This window comes from Aspergillus flavus, chromosome 2 (assembly GCF_009017415.1).
Source record: "Aspergillus flavus chromosome 2, complete sequence".
Taxonomy (NCBI): Eukaryota; Fungi; Ascomycota; class Eurotiomycetes; order Eurotiales; family Aspergillaceae; genus Aspergillus; species Aspergillus flavus.
Window position 1 is genome coordinate 3,362,995 of NC_092409.1, and position 21,152 is coordinate 3,384,146.

Here is a 21,152-nt window from a genome sequence, read left to right on the forward strand (position 1 = left end):
AGTTCAAAGGCAAATCCTAAAGTTAATACTAGGAAAAATACTAACATAATTACTATATCTGTGAGTCCTCCAAATTTGAAAGTATTGGTAATATATTGGGTAAATTTCAAAGATAACTTCTAAATAAATTAAGTGTATTTGAAGCGAAACTTATTTTAGCAAAAGTAGCAGTAGTTCTGCGCTTAATTTTAGGATTAAGTCGTTCCTACCCTGGCTTGCGCTGTTCATGATCAGTCGCATGTTGGTTCTGTAGGAAGGTGTATCTTATTTTCCTTCCATCTTAGTCTGGTTATCTACAATGCACTATGGGCGATGGCTTCCTTTTACAGCATGTGCTTTACTGTTTTCTGCCCTACGAGCTTCATGTATTCTTACTGAAGGGATGGGTCTGATTCCTTCCCACCGTGGACTACCCTATTCTATATAGAATTGTTGTTTTATCCATCACTATGGAAGGGCTCAAAGAAGAGGTGGCTGAAAAGCACCATTTAGTCATGGGAGACTTCGATTTAGAGGCGAAACGCAGGAATTTAACCGATTCACATGCGTCAGAAGAGCATACCTCAAGCTTTCTACCGTTTAAACGTTGGTTAAACAGCTTTAGAGCAAAAAGGAGCTACAGTCCCTGTCAGCGTCTAAGATACGTGGAGGGCTGGTCGGATACTACGCAGACACGCTGTGAGAATACCAATGCATTGCCCTGTGGAGGAGGACAGGATCTGCAGTGGGAATGTCTCTCGGGTCACTCATCCAATCTGGAGACCATCAAGACGAGTACTTTGAGCGTTGCCAGTCAAAGTGTAGCGAGATCAAGGGGAACCACCCAGAGTACGAATCGGAGTTTTGGCTCAGACCTGCGTGGGTCTATAGAGAGCTTAAGACCAGCATTGAGCTTATCGATCGATGAGGAAGCACACAACCGCGCTGTTAAGCGGCGTAAAGTTCTTCGAGAGATTATTACTACTGAGTCGGACTATGTGTTTGGCTTGAAAGCCCTTATCAATGTATACCTTGCATTGGCTTCAAGAGTCCGCCTCGAAACTGACTGATTGGCCATCCCAGGTGCTTTTCCTTTTCTCCGCAAGACCGGAGATCTACTACAATCTCCACCAAATTCGCGAACTACACGAAGACCTTCTGGCACGGATCCGGAAGGTGACGCCAATGTCTAGCCTTGCTGCGGTAGAATATGACAGATTGGTGCCTCAGGGTGTACATGAGCGCTTTAATCCTACTGCTCTGAGTCCGAGAGCGCTTCAGAATCGATCTATGAGAACACGTTGTTTCAAGAGATCCGTACTTTCGCGCTTTAAAGCACTTGCAGCAGAAGCGAATGAAGCACTGGAAGTTGCAGTTGAGATTGGAAAGCTAGTACGTTGCTCGAACTTGTTTGATTGGCAGTGCTGATGCCGAACTCTGCAGTCAGCGTCATTTGCAACATATATGGATTTCTGTAGCAATTACGAGCAGCTTACGGAGGATGTGGATATTCTACGTCAATCAGTGCCGAACTGGTCGGTTTTGGAGAATGGTATCGAAGCCTTGTCGAAGTCAGTATCGTCGATTGAGAACCAGGCCCTCGAAAATAACAAATCGATGCTGTTGCATGACCTCCTCATAAAGGTTTGAGTCAATAGCGCAAAAGAGATGTACAGTCAAATGCTGATGAAGCCTCAGCCAATCCAACGCCTTTGCAAGTATCCATTACTGCTCCAAGAGTTACTAAAGTGGACCCATATTCAAGACGACCCAACTGCGCATGACGGAATTCACCAAGCTTTGGAGGGCGTTCGTGCCATGATCAATCAAATCAATAACACGCCTGGCAATCCGGTTAACAAAGGGATGGTACAAAGGACCCTCTTTTTACAAGAAATGCTAAGGCTCCCCAAACTGGTAAGTAACTGGATCAATAGAAATCCAGAAGGCTGCGTACGTATGGAATTTGACCGGCTTTCAGGTTGCTGTTCATAACATTTACAAACAATTGGGACCAATGACTCTTTGCGGAGTTCTCCATGCCACATACCAGTCTTCGACATACCTTGCAGGTGACTATATGGTCTGTGTCTTATTCAAGAGCCACTTTTTGCTGGCCAAAACCAAGAATGACGATCGCAGCTTAGAAGTGGTCGCGTGCTTGTATGTCTGTGATGCGAAGATCGATACTCTAAGGAATGGAAAAGGTACGAAGGCTTTCTTCCTTTCCCTTTCCCTCTCCTTCTTATGCTAAGCTGCAGAATAGGTCTTTGCTGCCATGGGTGCTTCTTCTCATGGAAATTGGTGTTTCAAATTCAAAATACAAAGTTTGAGCTCGTTTTGAGTGCCTCATCCGCGTACGAAGAAAAGCAATGGAAAACCGAGTTTCTCAAGTCAGCCGCACTATCGGCTAATATGCAAAGGCCAGTGTCCTCGGAGCTGCGAGGATATTCCTTTCTTACCCTGGACTTGGCCCCTCTGGATCAAATGGCGAGTTTCGAGCCTTCATTCTCTCGTATGGCCTCTGTCCACTCGGTAGCAGTTTCACGCGTTGAGTCCGACCTGCAGCATGTAGTGATCAAGAGAACGCACTGCCCACACAAGCTAGGACAGACTGCTCGTCATGTAGACGGCGAGTTCGAGCGACCGAACTTATCGGTTCCAGAGTCACCAGTTATACTGACAACTCGAAGACAAGACCGGATAAGATTGGAAAGAATTATCTCATCGGTGTACACTCGGGAATACCTCCCATACCCTGGGATGAGCTTAGCGAAAGGCGACATTCTCTTTCGGCCGGGCACAATTATGAGGCGCTTTACTGTCCGTCCGGGGGTCTACAGACGTTCAAGTTCGGTGAACATTCCCCGAAGCCAGTCTGTTGTTGAGAAACTTTACTCTACCAGAGAGACTCCTCAGCGTAAATGGTCCAACGACAGTGATAAAGACGAAGCTTTCCACGCTAAATGGGGACTTAGCGATGAGAAGAATGTCGGCTGTCTTTTGAAATCCAGCATGGGAACCATGAAACACAGTAAAACATTAAGGCTAAGGAACCACCCAAAGCCATCTTGCGGCCTTCGTCGCCAGCAGACAGACATGGGAGACGGAAATTGTGGACGCGCCCGCGTCGAGAGTCCTTCATTGAAGACATCTATCCGGATCATGTTTAATTCCATGTCATTGAGGCGACCAAAGAGAAGTCCAGGCTTACGCGTGTGTGTTAGTGGAGGATAATGATGCAATTGGGATGGAGAGTATCTGCGATATTGCGTCAGGGTTGAGGGTCCAAGTGCTTTCATGTCGGAAAGGAAGGTATCTATTTGTTTCGTATCGATTCGCTGAGACAGGTGGGGGGAGGAGAGTGGGCTGAGAAATGCGGTGGTTGGCGAGGCAATTAGTATCAGATACTAATGGGAAAATCTCCCCACCAAGCATTGAGTGCATCATCGACATACTGAGTGAGTAATATGCCTTGCATTGTGGTCGGGGCAAGAAAAAGCGGAGCCCATCGTAAGTCATTTAATTCCATCTCTCACGGGGTATGACGTCGGAGGGGTTGCTGGTCGACCCTCCAATCCGTAGCAAACGACCTTATTTAGAGACCGTGTTAACCCTCTTTAAGAGTGGCATAGAATAACATCTTCACTTTCAGAGAACAATTGTATCTTACTCTCTTATCACCCTAGTTTATTTATCTCGAGATCCTCCTCCTACGTGAACGACTCTCTAGTCATTGACATCTTGAACTTTCTCTCCCGCCGAACCACCGAGTGACGTCATCATATACTACCTCATCTCACGCGACAGCTCATAGACCTCCCACTGCTTTCCAACTTCCACTTCTCCCTCTTCGTTACCTCCAAACGAAAAGTGAAGCATCAATTGACTTTTTCCAACTTCAATTCAATCCTCCAAACACGTCAAGATGACTCGTGCCAACGAACAAACTGCCAAGGTCTTCTACAAGGGATCTTCTGAGGACTTCGTAGTCTTCGTCGACGATATTGAGATCCTCAACAACTGGCGCAAGGATCGCTCAATCCCACTGGCCGATGTGGTAAACGGCTTTAAGATTTTTGTTACTCACAAGTAGGTTCCTCCCATCTACCTCCCTGTCCCTCTTCCCAGACCAATAGCATCCTAACATGCTTTTACTAGACACGGTGCTCAAGGCATCATGGACGGCGCTAGCAAGGGTATTCTGGAGACCGAGTTCGGTACCTCGAACGAGGATGAGTGCATTAAGAAGATCCTAGAGAACGGCGAATACCAGTCTTCTGTGGTATGCTCTTCTCCCCTAACCCTCACTTCCATTCTGAGATTCGATGCTAACTTATATTTCTAGACGAAGGAACGCCAGGGTGGTACCAATGACGCTAAAGACTCCCCTGTCGTTGGCCGGTAATTTTCTTAATTCAGCAGAGCTATGCATGATTTTATGAGCCATGGATTGATTTGTTTTATTGGGGTGTTTTTCTCTAAATTTTATTATATCTGAGGTTAGGAATATGCGAATATGCATGCATAAATCATGGCATCAATGAAATGATTCTACTGAGTGGATCGTATAAATTTTGATTCTCGTTCCGTGGGATTTCCTCGTTGTAGCGTCGTACATTAGACTAGTAAGTACGAAAGTAGTATTGCTCATGTAATGGAATAATTCTAAGATCCTTGTATATAGTTACTCTGGAAGGTTGTTCTTCTTGGCTGCTCGTCGACTATTCACCCATTTTCCCAGTTCGTTCCATACGGCCTGTTTCTCGGCCATGCTCATCCCAGCTGCTAGCCCACTAGTAGTGGTAGCAACGAACACCGGCGCCCCGTTCCACCTCTCACTCCGACCCATGTTCTCCGACTCATCTTGCCATCCGTAGCGGAATTCTTCCTTCCGAATGGCCCGACCCTTACGAACCCGCCATACAGCCTCCCAGATACTCTTGCCAACAAGACAAACGGCTTCTGGCTGTTGCTTGGCTACTTTCTCTTCTAGTACGGGCACGCCGGCGTCCATCTCCGCCTTGCTGAGCATGCTGGCGTCGCGGGTCGGACGCTCTACGATATTGGTATTCCCGATATTATATAATTCCGGTAGCCGATAGGTATCAGAGGGAGGGTGCCGAATCGCCGTTATGCCAGACCAATGGAGGAGCTTCCAGTATAAGTTGGATGGGTGAGCGTAGACGTACCCCGTGGCACCGGTCATGATACCCGGGTTGACGCCTACCAGGAGAAGGGTAAGGTTCGGCGGGATGGTGTCGCGGAGGAGCGAGACGGAGGAAGACGCTGGTGTACTCTTGCGGGAAGAGGGCTGACGGCGAGCGCGAGAACGACCTGGTGTGCTTGGCTCCGTGGCGGGCGACGGGGACGGCGAGGCGAAGGAGGCCGGCGATGATGACGCGGAGCGAGAACGGGTTATCCGTTGGGGAAGGTTGAGAACGGTGGTAGAGATGGCTTTCTTTCTTCGCTTGGAGTTCGAGTCATTGTCGTTGCTGGATTGGCCGTTGGACTCTGATTCGGACTTTCGCTTGGATGATGTATCTTGTATTGAAGAGTTGGAGATATTCTTGGACGTGTGGAAGTACTGGTTCAGTCTGCCATTGAAGCTGGTCTTCTTGTTAACGGGGACGTCTTCAGAATCGTCTGTGGCGAAGGTTGTTTCGACGTGGATATCTTCGTTGATAAGGGTTGTGGAAGCTGGAGGCGACATTCCAACTTCGAGGTAACTATGGGAGCTTTGGCTGGGATCAGTGGTAGCTGGTATCAGTTCGCAGACACTTTTGGAGAAGGTGAAATCTAGGGAATATTTAGAAGGCTTTATATCATTATTAGCTGCTGAATAGTTAGTGTGATATTCTATTTTCTTCCATTAAAGATCGAGCACAGAGAAAAGGTACCAGTATGGAAGAGTGATAATCAGCCAGTCATATTGTCGATGCTTCAATCACGTGCAGAAAGTGCTGGTGGCGAGGCATCAAGGTGGCAAGGCATCAAGGTGGCAAGGCATCCAGGCACCGAGGTTGTCGTATTCTATTTAGGTAGTTAGTTTCCTAAGTTGGAAATGAGAGCCTAGGTGGTCAACCCAATTGCTATCAGAGTCTTCCATTGTATCTATTCGATATCTAAAGACTAGCACTAGTATATATAGGTAGTATGTATTTATGTATGTACACGAGCCAAGATACTATACGCATCGAGGTCGCCAATTCGGCTATTATCCATCGCTTTAGTATATACCGTGCCCAATTAATTGTCACTGGCTCGGAGCAGCTTAGAAGTTTGCGCTCCATGGACTTGGCCATGATCATTGGGTTATTTGATCGCGGTTACAATGCCTCCATTTTGCCTTTTCTGTTCGGGGTCTTCTCCTTCTGTGCCTCTCTATCGGCGGGTATCAATAATGGTTGAGAGTAATTGCGCAGGGGCAAAGGGTCAGACTGAAATCAGGCAAGGCCATTGCTGGCTACTCATATATCTTCTCTTGAAGAACCGGGGGTAACGCCGATAACCACTCAAATAGTCATTAATTATGTCGTTTCAAGTCATTAGGTCGTAATTCAAGCGCTGAACACGCATCGTTATACTTTGAGAGAATTTCGTTTTGGTAAGGTCCAAGGTACCGGGCAGACAACCTATTTTTTATTAGACATTTTATCTCAATTATTCAAGCCTTTTGCAATTGTACAAACCTCGCCTTCGGAATAAGCCCAGAAGTATACACCTATTCCGACAAGGTAATAGATGGCGGGATCGGTTCCCTGATATAGGAGCATAGAAAGTAGAGCGCTAAGAGGATATAGGATAAGGCGGAATTCGATACTGCGGTGCGGTAAAGTTCCAGCAAAGTATTTCAGTGGCCATTCCCATGCGAGACCGAGCAATCCCATGAGCAGGTTGAGAATTTGTAACACTGGGATCGGTTTTACTGCGCCGTTGAGGTTCTTCGTCATGAAATCCCAGAAAATCTTTGGCCAGATGAAACCTTCGATGGCACTGCCTACTTGATCTGTGGATCGGTGAAATGCATTAGCTTGGCCTCTATCCGACAGGGAGGAACCATCATACATGCCGCGGCCGTGAGGATTATCAAGCGGGCCCAGTGGTTTTTGATAAGCCTTCCCATGGCAATCCGAATCGTCCTCGGCAACCACGTAAAGTGAGAAATGAGACGCTTTCGTCCAGCGAAAGGAGTTTGACTTGAAAGTCGATAGAATTCCTGACGCTTCAAGTAAGAGAATTGTTTGTCGGCGTGGCTAGCTGTCTAAGTCGTTGATTGTGTCAATTGAAGTCGCGCACAGTGTAAGACCCAGTGATAACATGGCAAGTGGAGTCGTATAAAGTTGATTGCTACTCTGCGAACAGGTCGGATCTGAAAGTGATAGTAGTAGATAAGATTAAGATTAAATGATTAATCACATCACAAAACATCAATGCGAGCAGGATCGAGCGCGATCCTTCGTGGAATCCAAAAAGTCATGTTTATGGAAACGGTATGAATGGTATATGGAGGGGACGAGAAGGAATACATAGCTTCCCGGCGCCTAACGAGGGACACCACATGATCTCCATTGCCCCATCAACAAATCCGTACTCCGTATGCGCGCATGAAATCCCATCGTACAGTAATGTGATACGCGGATTCGTTTCAAGAACCGCTTGAGACCAAGAGCCAATTGGAAGCATTATACGGCTTCTGAGTACATAATCTCCTCTTGGGTTCTTCACGGGGATAGCGCTCTCGACGCTCTTGATTGGACCTGATAAAAGTGAAGACGTTGTGACACCGAAGTTCAATCCCAGCACTTTCACTATTGAAAACCCTGGTTGGGCGCTTTCTACATGCGCAAAGCAATAGCCTCTAGCAAATCAGAAGGAGAAACTGGCGAGATGGGAGGTGCTCAGTACATTAGCGCCGCGACGGTGCGTGACAGTGGAGCGCAGCCTGCAGGAGATTTGCGGGAACACACTTTAGTCGCCGATACTCGTGCCACTCCCACATTCTGATTGGCCGCACAAGCCCCATGCTATTTAATTAGGGCCTGGTCATTGCTCTTTGACCGGGAAGATTTTGTGAAGACCCAAGAAGCGGGGAACAGTTTCCTGGTTGCTGCTAATTCCATGTCCGATGACTGTTCGGCCTCGGCGGTAACTGATGCTACACAGCCATACTTGCAGAGACGCTCATGTCCATTCAATATTGTCTCATAAACCAAATACAACGCACAGAAGGATTAATGGAAGCAGATGGCAAAGTTTGAAGGTTTTCAAGGCGATTGATCGAGGCGCAGAGAATCATTGGTCTCACCGTCTTTTCTGTATTACCACCAGCCACTGCACTAGATCACCAACTAGTTGAATTATGAATGTTTACTACCGAGCAGACCACACTAGCTATGGGGTAGATGTGACAAGATGTCCATCATGCAGAGCCGAGCAGTCCAAAACCCTCGTCCGCATTACCTCGAGAGTTCGGATATCTTGGGCTCTCCTAACGCCAAGGCCTAACCGTCAGTGGAAATCAGAATATGCACGGAGATGATTGCTACTTCGGACTAGTTCCTGACTATTGCTATACTGGGAGCGATTGAGAAAGCTATATTTGGCAGCGACCTCAGTTCAATAAATCCATGCGATGGATGGGTTGCTGCTCGGCTAGGCCGTGGGACGGGAAGCGCGCTTGCAGAGCGTCTCTCATAGGGCAACCCCAAAATGAGTGGCAGGATCTCCACACTCAAAGAAGCAAATCACCTGGTGGCATGGGTATAAGAGGAATCGTAAGTTAGCTACTGTGATGCCAAGGCCGTACTGCACTCCAATCATTCTCGACTTATGCTAGAGCCACATGGTTTTCACTGGGATATGAGAAGATCAGAAGAATTTTGACGGAAGAGATAGCGATAGCCCCTCCTAATTACTATTTTTGAACGTCAAGCTAGCGGGAGAAGAATAACATGACAGTGACATAACCTTCTAATCAAGGTTCAGAACTATTTGTGATAGATATCAAGCCGTTCATTCTCTGGCCAAGAATATGAGAATCCCACGGGGCCAAGCAGACGCTTCTGACTCGAGACTGTGGTACATCACCGAGTCATACGATGAGATAGATTGAAGGTATCCTATAGCGTAACTTAGGGGGTTTGAGGTATCCTTGAGGTACGTACATACATCGGTAGAAGTGGTGCACATAGCGTTGAAGTCACTGGATGTTCGATGCCCTAAAGGTCGTGACTAGTGAGTGGATGGAGTAAATATAGCAAAAGGTGCATATTTAGTCTCTTCCCCCTCGACCGGTGGCTTTCCCCCCCTCCCTCTTCCCTGCAACCAAAACCACACCCCCGGAACCAAGGAAACAAAAGAAGAAGAGTAAAAAGTGGAAAAAAAAAAAAAGAAAAAAAAATTATCGAACTTCCATCACTGGACCCCACACAGGTTCTCTCAACGTTCAAGCCGCTTCTGTTCATGGCCTGGTAACTGTCAAGCTAACAATGGTCGAATTGACTCGCGTGCCCTGGCACCAAACCATTGTTGTTTAGAATTATAATCATCTTGTGTGTGGCTTTGCTTTCTGTTACCTTAATCGGCCACTGAGCATTACGATCGCTGAAGCCAATTTACTCGCCATATCACCAAAGCCCAGCACATGATATCGCGAAGGATCAAAGGGAAAAAGGCAAACATAACCGATACATATACGTTTTGGGAACCTTGTTATCTCACCCTCGTACGCTATCATTACTTGAGGGGCTCGATCAGTATTACTTACGTTTCTCTCGAAAATAAAACTCGAGCCAGTTTAAAGAACATCGAGGTTGCATGGATTGCAGACTGGAAGTATCTGAGCCATTTGCTCCTCTGATCTGAGGCACGGATACATTCTACTTCCAAAAGGCACCCAAGGCGTCGAAGCTACAAATCAATTCTCTCGTACCGCCAGTCATTGCTGGTCGATGACGCAGCTACCTTTTCCTTGTGCTTTTCTAGAGTTGCCCGCGTGAATTGACTACGTTGCTTTCCATTCCGCGTGAGTCAGCATGTCATACACATGGGGTTCTCTGTTCACTGGTTCTAAGATCTTGTTCTATATACTATTTTGGGGTTCCCATATTCTTGTGTTTGCACTTGGATGGTATGTGTGCCGGCCTACATGATCCTGCAATTAGCTCACTGAGCATTCTTAGGTATTTCCAAGCAAATAATTCAAGATTGGATGCCCTCAATGCCCTGAAATATTCCGTCTGGATTTCAAGGGGTGCAGGCTTAGTATTGACATTCGATGGAACCCTGATTCTGTTGCCAATGTGCAGGAACATTGTCAAAACTCTCAGGCCTAGAATCCGATGGCTACCACTCGATGAATCAATATGGTTCCACCGCCAAGTCAGCTATGCTCTGCTTATCTTTACTATCCTTCATGTTGCCGCTCACTATGTCAAGTAAGTAAGGGTCCCAGAGAACCATTCGAAGCTCTAACACGCAATAGCTTTTACAATGTCGAGAAAGACAACATTCGACCCGTTACAGCCGTACAAATACATTTCACTGAAGCAGGGGGGATCACAGGTCATGTAATGCTCCTTTGCATGATGCTAATGTATACTACGGCTCATCATAGGATCCGCCAGCAGTCGTTCGAGACCTTCTGGTACACTCATCACTTATTCGTGCCTTTTATGTTAGCCCTCTACACTCACGCTACGGGTTGTTTCGTTCGCGACTCTACAGACCCATACTCACCCTTCGCGGGTAAAGACTTCTGGAACCACTGTATCGGATATGAAGGATGGAGGTGGGAGCTAGTAGCAGGTGGTCTTTACCTCCTCGAAAGGCTCTATCGTGAAATTCGAGCTCGGCGTGGAACGGTAATAACAAAGGTGATCCGCCATCCATACGGTATGTTTAGAATGGTACTTTGCCCAACACGTCGATGACCTAACGAACAAAACAGACGCCATGGAAATCCAATTTCAAAAGGAGAGTATGAGGTACAAGGCTGGCCAATGGCTTTTCATCCAAGTCCCTGAGGTGTCCAGCAACCAATGGCACCCCTTCACCATCACCTCCTGCCCGTTTGACCCGTACATCAGCATCCACGTCCGCCAAGTGGGAGACTTCACACGAGCCCTCGGCGACGCACTTGGATGTGGACCAGCACAAGCCAGAGACCTCGAAGGACTCGACCCGCTCGGAATGTACGAGGTAGCCCTTGAAAACGGACAAAAGATGCCTCAACTCCGCGTCGACGGGCCCTACGGAGCCCCAGCCGAGGATGTTTTTGAAAACGAAATCGCCGTTCTCATTGGAACCGGCATCGGCGTTACACCATGGGCATCCATCCTAAAGAACATCTGGCATATGCGCGCTGGACCCAACCCACCCCGTCGTCTTCGTCGTGTCGAGTTCATCTGGGTCTGCAGAGATACCTCTTCCTTTGAATGGTTCCAGGCTCTCTTATCCTCACTCGAATCCCAGTCTGCCTACGAGGCAGCGAATGAAGGACGAGCGGAGTTCTTGCGCATTCATACCTACCTCACACAACGTCTAGACGACGACACCGCCGCAAACATCTACCTCAACTCCGTCGGCCAGGAGGTCGACCCACTTACGGAGCTGAAGAGTCGGACCAATTTCGGCCGTCCGAACTTCCAGCGTCTCTTCACTGCCATGCGTGATGGCCTCCAAGACGGGACATACATGCCTGGCTTGTATGCCGAATTCTCAACGCAGATCGGAGTCTACTTCTGTGGACCCAATGCCGCTGCTAGGCAAATCAGGGAGGCAGCCGCGTTATCGGCGACTAAGGATATAAAGTTCAAGTTCTGGAAAGAGCACTTCTAATAATGTTTTGTTTTTGGATAGGAGAGCCGGGCATAGTGGGCTCTGGTGGGCTTTTTCTGATGAGTTACGAGTTTTCTTTTATCAATATCTTTTCCCTTTCGACAATGCGAGTTGCGTGTCATTGAACTAGTGTATGTACCTGATGATATGCAATGCCCTGTACAGTAGACCAGTATATAGTCATAAATGGTTCACTCTTCAGTTTGCTAGGGTGAATGGTTATGATACTTTTCCTATATTTCATAGGCTAAGGACTAATATGATACACGTAATTAAGATAAAGGTTGTCAAAGTTGCATCCTCTCATCCTCGCTATCGGCATCTTCCGGCATAGCAATTGGTAATCCCAGCGCAGCTGTCTTCTGCTGCATCTCCGCCACAAGCTCGTCCAATTCATCTTCGATGTCGACATGAATACGCAATTCCTTCTCTATCAGGACATTATAAACACTACGTAGCTCCAGAAAGTTCATACCATCACCCTTCCGTGATGCGCCAGGATACCGCTCCTGAATGATATCTGCCCTGAGATGACTGAACGCAAGCATTATGAGCTCTTTGGACCAAGGGCAGGCGCGCATGCCACGGTAAAAAACATCTTTGGCACGATTGATGTCGTGTTGAGATAGCTCGAAGAGAATGTACAGTTTCCAGAGCGTGAGGCTGGAGCGGGCGGTGGAGACTGTGTTATGGTGTGTTGGGGTGGAGGGGTCTTGGTCACCAATAGCCTTTTCAAAAGCCGCACGAACAGAGTGTGGTGTAGAACCGGCATAAATAGGACGGTTGAGTTCGGTGAAGATGGAGAATAGGTGTGATGTGATTGGTACTTGGGTTGTGAGAATTTGATCAGCGCGGTTGTGGGCTTTTGTCGTTATGTCCATGATTGTATCCCTGACACGCTCTTCAATACGGAATCGTGACTCGTTCCAAGCGAAGAGGGACAGAAATATCGTGTTATGAGGGAATAAAGATATGCTATCTGCCAGTAGAGCACGTATCTGAGAATGTTTGTATATGCTGCTTGTGCGGGCGTGATAGTAAAGGAGTCTTGCACGCGCTTGGTGGAGGAGTTCAATAGAAACGGATCTGAACGATTCGAACTGTACTGGCAATGTTGCAAGTCTGTCGAAGGCATTGCTGTATGGCTGGAGGGCTTTATTTAGATCCCGAGACTTAGAAAGGTATGCTAGTATTGCTAGACAGTCTACGCAGGCCACGAACGTATTGGCTTTTCCGGCTGCAAGCAAGGCCTCTTGAATATCTGACAGTAGCTGCTATGAGTTAGCCTAGTGGTGAGAAGTGAAAGAGCGTGCCCACTTACATTATGAGTCTTCAGCAAACTTGTCGGGCTGAATATGTATTGTTTGGGATCCACCGGAGCCTTCAGACTAGGACTGCTCTGAGGAATAGAATTGAAGAGATAAGAAACATAATCTAAACTCCCGGCTTCCAGCATTTCCCATATATAAGTATGCCAAAGGAGAACCGAATCGGCCTTCTCCCTCTCAGTAAACATCTTACTGTTTTGGCTCATAGATAGAGTAGTTTCCCACACACGGTCGGCAGCCTCCAGGTTGCCTGACCGACGTTCAATAAGAGCATACACATTGTAGAGCCACAGGCTGGACGGCCGCTTCTTAAGTAAGGATTTCGCGTACTTTGCTGCCTTAATGCGGTCACATGCAAACTCCACTGCGATTGAATACGCAGCCAAATGGTCATTTCGTGGCATCGCCTCTACTAAAGATCTCAATACCTTGGAAACCCATTCAGGGTCGACATCGGATTGAGAGTTCAGTACGGCGGTAGCCCAAGGACCGATGGAGGAAAACCATGCTTCGTGGTCTGCGAAGAGAGTGTCGAATGAATGAACAAAATTCTGGAAGTAAACCGGCACCGAAGCGGTAGTCCTAGTATTAGTGTTCCATTTATGAACCCAGCGATCAAGCGCGGGATCAGAGCTGCTCATGAACTCATTTCGCAAGAAGCTGTCACCCATCCAATGATTTGTTTTCTTCGAGTCGTTGGAAAATGCAATAGGAGGAAGATGGCAGAAATATAAAAAGCTGTCAACTAATACGTCTGTTGATGCCAAGCCCCATACAAGGGATAGGACCTCTCGAAGGTCGGTCGAGAGAACTACACGATAAGGATCATCGTTCTCTTCATCTAAGCTGCGAGCTGGAAGGCGAGCGTTGTGAATATGTTCCCGTTCACATGACATCCAAGACGCGAATATAGACTTGGAGTTGACTCGAAGTCGCGGCGTGAAGGACCTGGGCTCCAGAAGAGTATTATGGCCGCTCCGCCATCCCTTTGCGCCAACTTCACCAACACGCGCAACTTCAGAATCCCAGAAATCCATGAAAGCTGACAACACCTCCTCTCGAGCTGTGGCAGAGTCGATTGTCCCTGATTGAAAGAGGGTGAGCTCTAGAATTGCTTGCCACAGACCTACTGCATGTTCGGCGAACCCTGCTTCTCGCATGAAAAGTGTTAAGCGAAGGAAGAGGTAGACTTGAACATGGGATTTCTCCGGGTTGTCTGATGCAGACCTGTTTAATCTCATACAGTCGATGAATGTAGCATAGCATCGTTCGTAAGTAAAGTCAAGAAATTCAGTCTGCCGGAAATCCAGGTATTTGACCCAAAGGCTGATGAAATGAGGACTTGATTTCAAAACAGTCTGCCACCGTGCTGAAAGCTTTTTCGTGTCCCAAAGCTTGGCGCCTTCTTCTAGAAGTCCGAGTAGAAGGTAATCACGAGAAGCATGGTCCCCAATCTTTTTTAAGGCTTTCTCGTAAAGAGATATCTTGATATCGGCCAGGCTCTTCTTTTCAGCATACGTGAGGGTTCTCGTTTCTCCTTCAGAACCTTTCAGAAGAGATTCCTGATGCTCGACAAGGTCAATCCATGCACGGACATCGGTGGGATTGCGTTCAACATTCCTGGACAACTCAACACTGCGCTGTTTGATCTCTTTATCAGGGTCGACTCGCACCGTCTCGTCACCGCTCAAATTGGTGTCTGATACTTCTTCCATGTCACTAGGAAGGTTATCCTCATGCTTCGCCTTTCCATGAATTGAACGATAGCCATATTTCTCGTCGTCTGAACCCTCATCTCCTGAGATATCACTGGGCTTCTGATGCACGGAAGCCTTAAGTGGAAGGTAATCTTTCGAGGCGTCTGCAGCAGCATCTAACGTAGGCGCTGGTCGTATCCGAAGTATTTTCGTCTTCTGTGTGTTTACCCCAGATATAATACTCTTAGACCTTGTCCTTGAGCCATCGGAGCGCCAGGCATCTGCCTTTATGATCAACGCGTCTCCTTCGGCGGTATCGCGATCGATCTTATAGGTCGAAGGAAGGCCTAGCACGCTACCACGACCTATCCGGTGGTAGAATGGAACATTGTAACGATGAATAGTACCGTATATGATATTGTACCTGTCACCTTTACAATCCACAACAAATAGATCGGACGCCTCCTCCTCTAGCTTCACGGTGTCTTGCGGGGCCGATCGGTGCTCAGGAATGAGCTCCCGTTCGGAATGATACGCCTCCTTATGGCCATGACGAATGTCTTTACGCTCTCTTCGGCGATCTCTCGAGCGGGAATGGTCTCGGTGATGTCTGTGTCTCGAACGGTGTCTTTTTGAGTGGTGGCCGTGCTTGTCTTCTTTCTCGGAGCTGTCGCGACTGCGGCGCTCGGGAGGCCGATCAGCTTCGGGTGGAGGCGCTGGTCGAGGCTTGAAGCTGGCGAACCGTGGGATGGACTTCTTCTCTGGCTAAAAAAACACATTCAAATTAGTTTCAATGATAATTCTGATTTCCATGAATAGGGACCAACCTGAGAGCTAGAGGAATCCATGCTCCTGAACGTGAGGCATCGTGAGTCTTGACGATCAGTAGTTTGGTGGTTGTCACTGGAAAAACTCCGCCTCCGCTTCCCGCGATTTTTTCTTGTTGGAGAGGCGGCAGTAAAAAAAAAGCTACTCCGATTACCTACCGTGCTGGCGTGAAAAAATAACCCAATACGCCTGGGGAGACTGAATTGTTGTTCAAGTTTGAGAAGTGTGTTTCTGAGGGATGGGTTACTATTGTAAATACGGTTAAGAAACAATTTACGCTTCAAGATGGCATCGTCCCTCGCCGCGCAGCTGTCGCAGATTGCGGCAAACTCGACCAACCAGTTAAACCTCAAGGCGCAGAGGATATCGCATTCACAATCTTTGATTTTCGACAGAAAGGTCGCAGGGTCCCAAGATTTCGATACGATCTATGATATATGCAACGAAGGTTTCCAGGAATTATGCGAGCTGGATCCTCGATTTGCGCAATTCGAGCGCACGATCTTTAGCGAACAGAGCAAGGTGCAGGAGCGGACGGAGATGAACGCTGCCCAGAATAAGGAGCTAGATGCAGTCTTGGAGACTTTTCTTGCTTTGGTGGGAGGGAAGTTATTGCTGAGTCCTGCCGTAAAGGCCGTTGAATGGCTCGTTAGGCGTTTTCGGTACGATGGATTTGATCGATTGACTGTTCGACAACCGTGGGCTAACAGACCGTGCAGGATACATGAATATAACACGGAGTTTACGATCCTCACATTCCTTCCATATCACACCACCCCTCTGTTCCTGAATCTACTGTCCATACTCCCAGAAGATCTGACACCGACCTTTAAAATTCTCAATCCTTATAAGAAAAGCTCAGTCAACCCCCCGCGCCATCCGCTCGTGCACAGTGCTACCACAAACAAGCCATTCTTCGCAGCTTTAAATAGATACACCATCCAAGTCAGCAAGGAACAAGCAGGTCACCATGCGCTTCTGACATTTTGGGCTGGTATCGTAACAGAGTCCGTTGCTGGTATGCTGGATTCAGCGCGTTCGGGTCGACGAAACATTGAGAAGGAAAATCACGATGATATCATTATGCGAGTTCTTCCGGTTTTGAATGACGGGTTGGCTATGAAGGATGTAGCAGAGCTGGTCATCGGGTGCTACATGGTTTGCGTGGCTATTGCACAAAAGGCTTCTCTGCACGACAAGGTCCTCGATAGCTTGATGGAGGCTGTGGCAGAGTCTTGGACGGAAGAAACGGTGAACTCAGGTCTTGTCTGCTTAGCTGTCCTTGCGCAGAAGAAACCGGACACTACGTTACCAAAGCGTGTTTTCAAAGCCATCCTTCGATTAGAGAACCCTCTTCAGCAGTTGTCCGAAACTTCAAAACAACACCGGGCATCTCAACTACTACTTGGATTGGTGGCAGGCTGCGTACAGGACCTTTCGAAGCAGAAAGACACAGCCCGTCTTGATTTCTTGTCGCTTATGTTCGAGAGTGAGCTGTTAGGAGAGGCCGAATTGGGCAGTGGCATGGCAATAGTCCTGCGCGCTAGTAGCAATTCTCATAAGGATGGTGCTATGTCTCTGGATGCGCAAACCCACCTCGCGGATCTGGTACAGCACTTCAGCCGATCGGAATCCTTGCGTCCTATTTTCCAGAAGACCGTTGCGGAGTCATCCTTTGATATCGCTGCTATCGAACAAAACTTGCAAACAGTCATCGAGTCCGCACCCGCTCCCAAAGCCTTGGAAGACATAGAGATGGAAGACGCGGAGAAGGAAGAGGAGCAAGATAACTTCGCACCTGCTCTAAAATCTCTGACCGGTAGCTCGTTCAAGGGCTCATATCTCAGCACCCAATCCATTCCGGTGTACGATAACCTTGTCCGGGCTTTTGCCCTGGGTATTGGAGCTCAAGAGAAGCTCGATGCATTCGCCAACCTGCCAGCTCTTGACAAAGGGAGCGCTGCAAAATCTCCTCAATATCTGTCTTTCTTTGTCCGGGTCTTTTCCGGGTCATATCCCATTGGCACCAGAGTGGCTGCATTGAATATGGTATCTTCGTTTCTCACCACCGCCTCCATTGACATGGATCTCCAGGCGTTACTGCCTTTTGTTTTAGTCACTCTTGCTGATCCTTCAGAGCGAGTTCGTCGGGAGGCCGCTGGCATTTTGACTATCATTGGTAGCCTCCACAAGAACAAGAAGGGTGATGCTCCAGGAGGTGTCTGGGCCCGTGACACAATTTACGGTCAAGACAAGCAGCCCAAGAATATCCAGTGGACCCCGGGTCGCGACTTACAGAAGGTTTTCGAGCGTGCTTTGCTCCCAGGATTGGAAGAATATGTCATTGATCCAGATCATATCGGTCGAGTCCTCGAGGCTACACTGCGTGGTTCGTCTGTTTCGGACTCGGAGTCTTCTGAGCTTAAGAAGGCTGTCCGATTAAGCTTTTTCACCTGCCTTTGCTCTCATGCTGTTCATGTTCCGCTCTATGCGCCCAAGCTTGGCCTTCTAAAGCTTCTCAACCGTGTCGAAAAGGCTGGTGGAACGACCCGTACTAAGGAACTTGGGTCTCTACTAAAGAGCTGGAGAGAGATGGACAGACAGCAGGCTAAGGATGTTTGCGAGAAGGAGCGAGTCCCCGTTTCAGAGATGGAGAGCCAGATTGTCCTGACAGTGACACCAAAAGAGAGAGACGCTATCACCGTTCTTTTATCGAATGTGAGCCCGTATTCGGGGTCCTTGAGTCCTTCTTTCGTCGGCGCAATCTTCGGTCGTATGAAGGATGTCTGGGCCAAGGTTCCTGAAGATCGTCAAGCTCTTGCCGCCGAGAATCTGTTTGAGATATCTCTGGAACAATCAGATTCGCCTCTGGTTGATGGATGTAAGGATGTCCTGCGCAGTGTAGAGCTTCCAGGAGCCGTGCTTTCTCAATTCCTTCAGAAGATCCCTTCCACGGTCACTGATATGGAGGGTCTTGGGCCAGCTCCTAAGAGAAGGCGCACCAGCCAGAGTAATATGGTCGCAATGACTGTCAAGGATGAGGCTGCTCTCAGTGAACTCATGGAGAAGATGACCTTCATTCTTGAATTAGTAGATAGCTCGTCTCCTGAGACTCATCCGGAACTGGCCGATGGCTTGTTCCAAACGCTGGCTGCTCTTCACCACTTCAAGTCTCAAGTTCAGTCAGGAATGAGTTACCTGCTCAGCTTGGCACTTGGCAGCTTGCTGGCTATTGTCAGCCGCTCGAAGACCATTGGCAAGCCGCAGTTCGATACATCCGTTATTCGTGCCGATCTGGTTGTCGACTGTGTCCGCACTACCGACAGTCCTCAAGTGCAGAACGCAGCCCTTCTCTTGGTCGCGGGTCTGTCTGTCATTGCTCCTGAGTTGGTTCTCCACAGTGTGATGCCAATCTTCACTTTCATGGGCTCCAGCGTGCTCAAGAAGGATGACGACTACTCTGTTTCCGTGATCGATCAAACGATTGATCAAGTCGTTCCGGCACTCATTCAGTCGTTGCGTAACCAGAAGCGTGATGTTGTGTCAGGGACATCCGAGTTGCTGCTCAGCTTCACCGCTGCCTTCGAGCACATCCCTTCTCATCGCCGCCTCCGACTTTTCCACGCCCTTATTACCAAACTAGGAACGCAGGACTTCTTGTTCGCTGTTTTGTCCATGCTTGCGAATAGATATTCCATGGATAAGGATGTTTTGATCTTGATGACGGGCTTGGTTTCGGATGCTAATGCTCCTGTTGAGCTTGCCACGTACAGCAAGTACCTCGGACTGGTCAGCGACTCTCTCAAGGCGAAGCCTGGTATCTCACAAGTTCTTCTTGGAATCGGAAGTGATGACGGCCGTGAGCCTCAGAAAGTTGCAGTTGACCTTCTCCGGGCTTTGGCTTATTTGTTTAGGCACTCTTCTCTCAAATCAAAGATGGCCAAGGCTTTTGCAACAGAGGAAGGTGATGAACCTCAACAAATCCGCGCCCTCTTCTCGCAGATTCTGGAACAAACCTTGGCAATTGGAGACAATATGCAGGACATGAAGTCCGTCGGCCAGGCAAGTGGCGAAGTTCTCAGTGCACTGTTCGGAACCTTATCACTCGTCGATTTCCTCGACACGATCGAGGTGTTGCTTCAGCGTCCCAACGACGAACTGCGTCGCAAGGTTCTCCGGCTTTTGGAAGGCCGCTTGCGCCAGAACCCCGAACGCGATAGTCCTTCCCAAACCAGGATGTTGGACTTTTTGTCCGTCTTGGTCAAGATTGTCGAGTCTTCACCAGACATCCTGCTCAAGCACGCTGCGGTGGCTTGTATCGACCGCATAGCCGACAAGTATGGTAAGAAGGATCCGTCGAAGGTTATCCCCGCCGCGAGGGTTGTTGCTAGTGAGGTTTGTATTGGACAGGAGGATGACCGTATTCGCATCATGGGCGTGCTGTGTCTTGCCTCTATGGCCGAAGTCCTGGGCCAGGCCATGATTCCTGCGCTGCCGGACACACTCAGTCGCTCGCTGGCCTTGCTTGGATTGAGCTTGGAGGATGGCAAGGAGAACGCCAGGTTGCACGATGCCGTTTACTCCCTGTTTTCAGCTCTTTTCGTCCACCTCCCTTATATGATCTCCGCTTCTCATCTAGACAAGGTCCTTGTGCTCTCGTACAAGTCCGCCATGAACGATGAGTTTGAGGAGGAGAGCCGGCAGGAGGCGTTGAGACTTATGGCCAAGAAGGTTGATGCTTCTGCAACATTCGGCGCAGTCGACCGCAACTGGCAGCATGCCGTGCAAGCCGGACCAGAAGCTACGAAGGAAACTTTGGAAGTCGTCAGCATGGCCATCGAGAAGCATCCAAAGTCATCTACCTCGAAGAACCTACCCGTCATCACCAACATCCTTTTCAAGGCGTTCGATTTGCGTCGGGAGCAACTCGCATTGGGATCGGATGCTACTTTTGACTTGTCTGATGTGGACGAGATCGAGGAGACCATCAACGAGGTCACAATCAAGATGATTTACAAGCTCAACGACTCAACATTCCGTCCTATTTTCACAAAGCTCCTCGAGTGGGCAACAACCGGCGTTTCAAAGAAGGATACACAGGGCAGCCTGGCCCGGCTCACGACCTTCTATAAGTTCCTGCAGGTCTTCTTCGGTACCCTTCAGGTAAGTACCATATGTTTCCAAGCTCTTCAACCCAGTCAACCATTTTCTAACGAGTCACAGTCCATCGTCACCGGCTACGCCAGCTACATCATCGAGAACGTAGTATCAGTCCTCAGCAAAGCCAGCCCGTCCAACCCCAACACGAAATCTCTCTGGTTGGCAACCATGCGCCTGCTCAAGAACGCCTTCGAGCATGACCAAGACGGTAAGCTTGACAGCATTCTCAAACCCTAAAATAAACAGATCAACTAACCTAACTCGAAACAGAATTCTGGCAATCCCCTTCACACCTCACCAAAATCGCAACACCCCTAAT

The 21,152-nt window shown here is 48.4% G+C and overlaps 7 protein-coding genes across 7 annotated transcripts; 4 read left to right on the forward strand and 3 right to left on the reverse strand.

Moving 5' to 3' along the window:
* Positions 1-132: 132 nt before the first annotated feature.
* Positions 133-3,216, forward strand: F9C07_2217776 (rho guanyl nucleotide exchange factor; the record flags this gene model as incomplete). Its single annotated transcript, XM_041289799.2, has 6 exons — positions 133-1,004; positions 1,063-1,371; positions 1,423-1,623; positions 1,678-1,896; positions 1,961-2,186; positions 2,246-3,216. Exons 1-6 carry the CDS (start codon positions 450-452, stop codon positions 3,214-3,216), a joined length of 2,481 nt encoding a protein of 826 aa, XP_041142900.1. The 5' UTR covers positions 133-449.
* Positions 3,217-3,907: 691 nt separating this feature from the next.
* On the forward strand, positions 3,908-4,387 carry F9C07_2737 (ribosome maturation protein; the record flags this gene model as incomplete). Its single annotated transcript, XM_041289800.1, has 3 exons — positions 3,908-4,071; positions 4,141-4,264; positions 4,328-4,387. 3 exons carry the CDS (start codon positions 3,908-3,910, stop codon positions 4,385-4,387), a joined length of 348 nt encoding a protein of 115 aa, XP_041142901.1.
* A 279-nt stretch (positions 4,388-4,666) lies between these two features.
* On the reverse strand, positions 4,667-6,284 carry F9C07_2736 (putative mismatch-specific thymine-DNA glycosylase; the record flags this gene model as incomplete). The annotated part of the gene is made up of 2 exons (XM_071511005.1): positions 4,667-5,723; positions 6,220-6,284. 2 exons carry the CDS (start codon positions 6,282-6,284, stop codon positions 4,667-4,669), a joined length of 1,122 nt encoding a protein of 373 aa, XP_071363838.1.
* Positions 6,285-6,505: 221 nt separating this feature from the next.
* hamF lies at positions 6,506-7,049 on the reverse strand (the record flags this gene model as incomplete). Its single annotated transcript, XM_071511004.1, has 2 exons — positions 6,506-6,565; positions 6,672-7,049. The coding sequence occupies 2 exons, from the start codon at positions 7,047-7,049 to the stop codon at positions 6,506-6,508; spliced, it is 438 nt and encodes a 145-aa protein (XP_071363839.1).
* A 2,682-nt stretch (positions 7,050-9,731) lies between these two features.
* Positions 9,732-11,964, forward strand: F9C07_1255752 (ferric reductase). The gene is made up of 4 exons (XM_041289801.2): positions 9,732-10,111; positions 10,164-10,418; positions 10,466-10,875; positions 10,931-11,964. The coding sequence occupies exons 1-4, from the start codon at positions 10,017-10,019 to the stop codon at positions 11,818-11,820; spliced, it is 1,650 nt and encodes a 549-aa protein (XP_041142903.1). The 5' UTR covers positions 9,732-10,016; the 3' UTR covers positions 11,821-11,964.
* Positions 11,965-12,107: 143 nt separating this feature from the next.
* Positions 12,108-15,693, reverse strand: F9C07_2057408 (NRDE-2, necessary for RNA interference-domain-containing protein; the record flags this gene model as incomplete). Its single annotated transcript, XM_071508597.1, has 4 exons — positions 12,108-12,795; positions 13,042-13,091; positions 13,142-15,610; positions 15,673-15,693. 4 exons carry the CDS (start codon positions 15,691-15,693, stop codon positions 12,108-12,110), a joined length of 3,228 nt encoding a protein of 1,075 aa, XP_071363840.1.
* Positions 15,694-15,958: 265 nt separating this feature from the next.
* On the forward strand, positions 15,959-21,070 carry F9C07_2732 (putative SSU processome component Utp10; the record flags this gene model as incomplete). The annotated part of the gene is made up of 2 exons (XM_071511003.1): positions 15,959-20,836; positions 20,897-21,070. The coding sequence occupies 2 exons, from the start codon at positions 15,959-15,961 to the stop codon at positions 21,068-21,070; spliced, it is 5,052 nt and encodes a 1,683-aa protein (XP_071363841.1).
* Positions 21,071-21,152: the final 82 nt, after the last annotated feature.

Excerpts from the sequence above, each read along its gene's own strand:
- F9C07_1255752 (XM_041289801.2), top strand. The coding sequence starts at position 10,017 with ATGTCATACACATGGGGTTCTCTGTTCACTGGTTCTAAGATCTTGTTC. Across the intron at positions 10,419-10,465 it reads GTTGCCGCTCACTATGTCAA|CTTTTACAATGTCGAGAAAG; the intron begins GTAAGTAAGGGT and ends AACACGCAATAG. Across the intron at positions 10,876-10,930 it reads GGTGATCCGCCATCCATACG|ACGCCATGGAAATCCAATTT; the intron begins GTATGTTTAGAA and ends CGAACAAAACAG.